The following is a 4,266-nucleotide window of genomic DNA, read 5'->3' as shown; positions in this document are numbered from 1 at the left end:
GGTTCCGCAGAATCACGGACCTCCTCACCGCAGACCTCTGTGCTCACGTGGGAAGCAGCGATGGCAAGGGGCTCATGTGATATCCCAGGTCAAGCTCTTCAGGAAACCTTCGGGCTGTCGAATCGAGATGCCGTGGCGATGCAACAGAAGCATCACCAAGGCTCCAGTCTCATCCACACCTTTCCAACCCTCCCAGGTAAGCCAGCTTGCAGCTCTCGGTTCTGACTGGGGGGTTTGCCCCAACATTAAGGTGCCAACAGGTGTACCACTAGCTCATGCAGCCCCTAATTGGGTTTGCCTGCCTATATACTTGGCCTTGGCCAGTAGTCTGAGTTGTAATATATATATCTATGTATCTATCTATCTATATATAGATAGCTATATATATATCTATATCTAATAATCAAATGCACCAAAGCAGTTCACGGGGAAAACAAAAGAACAGCTGCTGTCAGTGATGCATTCCAGTCACTTTATTTCATCAGGAAATGACAACAGCGTTTAAAACAAGTGAGTCCACACTATATAACAGACGCACAGAAACTCTCATGCCATATCAACCTTACCACCAAATCTGCTGTGACAAACAGCACAACAGTATTACGCTAAGTGATGGGGGAAAACATACTGTCATGTGGCAAACAACGCAATGCGGCTGCCTTCCACTGTCATGTGAACCTCTGTCCCACAGTCACTAGTGTATGTGCTAAGGGTTGCACCCCTGGGCAGGGGCGCAACGCTTAGCAGTTAGGAGGCCAGTTAGGAGAGTGAGTAAGTGGTATTTTGATTTGGCAGCCAAGTCGAAACATAAAAACAAGTAAAACGAAGAGCTTGGGGTGGACCTTCCAGCCTTACTTCCTATGATCGCACCAAAGGCAATGTTAATACAATTTTTCTGACAGTTTCCAAAACTTTCTGAAACGAGGAAAACCTCTGCATTGGCAGGAGTAAGCCCAGAGGAAGCTTTGGGCTTTGAGGGTGCATCACCATTTAGAAGGGTGATCTGTTTGCTTCCCCCAGGCCCTTAGTGTTGATGCCCATGCCTTTCTCTGAGTTGTTTCTCCGCGTGTCACTATTATGATTCTTCCTGCAGACGGTGAGTGGGGTCAGTGATGGGCATCATGTGGCTTCCAGCCAGTTCAGCAAAATCACTGTGACCTCCTCACCGCAGACCTTGGTGCTCACATGGGAAGCAGTGACAGCAAGGAGCTCGTGTGAAATCCCAGGTCAAGTTCTTCAAGAAACCTTTGGGCTGTTGCACTGAGATGCAGCAGCGATGCAACAAGCACCACCGAGGCCACGGTCTAAATGTTTCTAAAACATTCAGTCTCCAATATACCCCTTAGTTAACACTGCAAGGATTGATGTATATGCCCCAGTGTCCTAATTGCTATGGGTACTGTGGGGTTAGCTAAATCCCCACAGGATTCCCAACGGGAAAAGGAGGGAGCCTGCGGCAGCAGCATTAACTCCCTGGGTTCTGGAGCTGCACTAAAGCTGCAGCTCTGGCAGAGATTAACACAACTGCCTGTATGTTGCTTCAGTTTTTTATATTTGGCCCATTGGAAGCCAGAAAAGGCAGATTTGGCTACTGCCTGTTTTTGCAAGATAATCTTTTTTAAGAAACATTTCTAAAAGCAATTTCAAATGCCAATAGCTTGGGCTCAAACACTCCCGTGACACCTGCGATCCCCAGCCTTATCCAATGGTGCTAGTCTAGGTAAGGACCCGACTAGATTGTGTTCCTCCTAGACAAGCTCAATTAAAAGTCTGAGCTAGGGGTGGCATCAATGGGGAAAATACATTCAAACCTCTCAAACATCCTTGCAGGTTTAGTAAATGAAGACCCAATCTACACGCACAACTCATACCACCTTAACGATAGAGTTAAAAGGATACAATCCCTCTTCCTCTTTAATACTGGTGCTGTTATCTTAGTATCAAGTGCTTATCCTGGAAAAGCTATTCCTGTAAGGGAAAGAAAGCTCTGCCAGTGTAAGGCGCTTTTATACCAGCAAACATGCATCCGTGCTAGTGGGTTGCACTAGTCTAACTATTTCAGATAAAACATCCCTTATGGAAATATTTATGCAAGTGCCACATGGATGTGGGTACCAGGCACACACAGTCTTGCTTGCAGGGAAGGTAATTTGCTTGTTCTTCCCTTGTGTTGACTTGGGTAGCTTGTTCTCCATCACGTGGGAGGCAGCAGTAGTGGAGTGCAACACACTTAAAGCTACCACCATTTTTTTTTTTTTTTTTTTTTAATTTGAAGAAAACGTGCCCAAGGCTTCCAGCGGGCTCCTTCATGTGTTTGCTGCATGCAGCTATCTGGCATTCAGCCACCCCAGTTACATAACCGTGCAAAACTTGGACTGCCCGGTATCTCTGGAGACATCGAGTTTGTTCTTTTCCCGTACCAGGATAGCTTCGTTGCCGTACTGCGAGTACCACATGCTCCGGCTCCGACTTAAATAGGTAGCCGGGGGGCCGGATTCCAGCTGCTGCTGCTGCTGCTGCCAGATAAGCAGTGAGGTGTCTCTGTATCGCAGCCTGGCATAGCTTTCGGATAAGGCTTTCTCAGCTAGCGGCACCCGGCCATTCATTACTCTGCTTGTCGTGCGCTCTGCAATACCGGCTCCCGTGTGCGGGGACGGATCCGCTGGCTAATCCCCGGGCGTATGTAGGGGTAGGACTCCTGTGCGTGGAGGGGAAGGGGAATCTTCTTGGGATGGGGTTTATGATACGTAAATCAGCATGTGCAGAATAGTGCCCGATAGAGGGCACTGGTAACGCACCAGCTCTTGTGTGTTACAGTAAACACCATGACTCCGTCGTCGGTGCAACCGCAGGACGTTGGGAAGGCCTGTGCTGCAGAACGATGACAGCACTAGATTGCTGCTTCTTGCCGAGGATTAATGCACCCGCCACCGCATTGCCAGCAACAGCTCTCCAGGAAGGAGAAATTGCTACTGAAGCAGAGGTTGACAGCCTAACAGTGGGCTCAGCAAAATCCAGGCTCATTAAACAGCTCGGAGATTTTAATTCGCCAGCTTTGGGTGTTTCTGCTTCTGCAAAGGAGGGAGAGGTGTCAATCATCCAGTGAGATCTTGGAAGTCAGCAGTCCAGGCTGGGGCCCAGCTGTTGACTGGACTGGCTGCACTGAAGCTGGATTTTACTGCTAAGCGGGGCCCGAGTTACCTGGGAAGCATCAAGTAATGAAGTCCCCTGGGTCTGGTCGATGCAGGGCACTTTAAGCAGCCGGCTTTGGTCGCCTCCAGGCGACTGACCCTGGGTGAGTTATCCAGTTGCCGGAGGCAAAAGAGACCTTCCTGGGAGAGAAAAGGCAAGAGGATGAGTGGATGCCTCAGAGGACAGTCTTTACAGGCCAGTTCGTGGGCTTCCTCTCACTGCAGGCCTGCGGCCCCCCAGGCGCTGCCCTTGCTCGGCTTCATCCGCACTGCAGCGTCAGCCTGGGAGACCGGAGAACTGCTGCTGCTGCCGCCTCGCGCTGAAGGAGCTCATCCCAGCCTCAGCAGTGTCCTAAATCCCTCGGAGACCGCCCACTCCCTGCTGGGGGCTCTTCCCTGCCCCCAGTCCCTGCCAGGGGGGCTGTTCCCTGCCCCAGCACTCCCAGTCCCTGCCCCCAGCACTCCCAGTCCCTGCCGGGGGGCTGTTTCCTGCTCCAGTTCTCCCAGTCCCTGCCCCCAGCACCCCCAGTCCCTGCCAGGGGGGCTGTTTCCTGCCCCAGCACCCCCAGTCCCTGCCCTCAGTACTCCCAGTCCCTAACGGGGGGCCGTTTCCTGCTCCAGTTCTCCCATTCCCTGCCCCCAGTACTCCCAGTACTCCCAGTCCCTGCCAGGGGGGCTGTTTCCTGCTCCCAACATCCCCAGTCCCCGCCAGGGGGGGCTGTTCCCTGCCCCAGCACTCCCAGTCCCTGCCCCCAGCACCCCCAGTCCCTGCCCGGGGGCTGTTTCCTGCTCCAGTTCTCCCATTCCCTGCCCCCAGTACTCCCAGTCCCTGCCAGGGGGGCTGTTCCCTGCCCCCCCCCAGCACTCCCAGTCCCTGCCAGGGGGGGCTGTTTCCTGCCCCAGTACTCCCAGTCCCTGCCCCCAGGACTCCCAGTCCCTGCCAGGGTGGGCTGTTTCCTGCTCCCAACATCCCCAGTCCCCGCCAGGGGGGGGCTGTTCCCTGCCCCAGCTCTCCCAGTCCTGCCCCCCAGTACTCCCAGTCTCTGCTGGGGGGCTGTTCCCTGCCCCAGCCCCC

General features: G+C 53.2%; 1 protein-coding gene across 1 annotated transcript; it reads right to left on the bottom strand.

The window, feature by feature from the left end:
* Window positions 1-1,084: 1,084 nt before the first annotated feature.
* On the bottom strand, window positions 1,085-2,644 carry BRD3OS (BRD3 opposite strand). Its single transcript, XM_025210052.1, has one exon. The coding sequence runs from the start codon at window positions 2,604-2,606 to the stop codon at window positions 2,352-2,354; it is 255 nt and encodes an 84-aa protein (XP_025065837.1). The 5' UTR covers window positions 2,607-2,644; the 3' UTR covers window positions 1,085-2,351.
* Window positions 2,645-4,266: the final 1,622 nt, after the last annotated feature.

This window comes from Alligator sinensis, unplaced genomic scaffold (assembly GCF_000455745.1).
Source record: "Alligator sinensis unplaced genomic scaffold, ASM45574v1 scaffold611_1, whole genome shotgun sequence".
NCBI lineage: Eukaryota > Metazoa > Chordata > Crocodylia > Alligatoridae > Alligator > Alligator sinensis.
This window is presented reverse-complemented; position numbering and strand designations above follow the sequence as displayed.

Excerpts from the sequence above, each read along its gene's own strand:
- BRD3OS (XM_025210052.1), bottom strand. The coding sequence starts at position 2,606 with ATGAATGGCCGGGTGCCGCTAGCTGAGAAAGCCTTATCCGAAAGCTAT.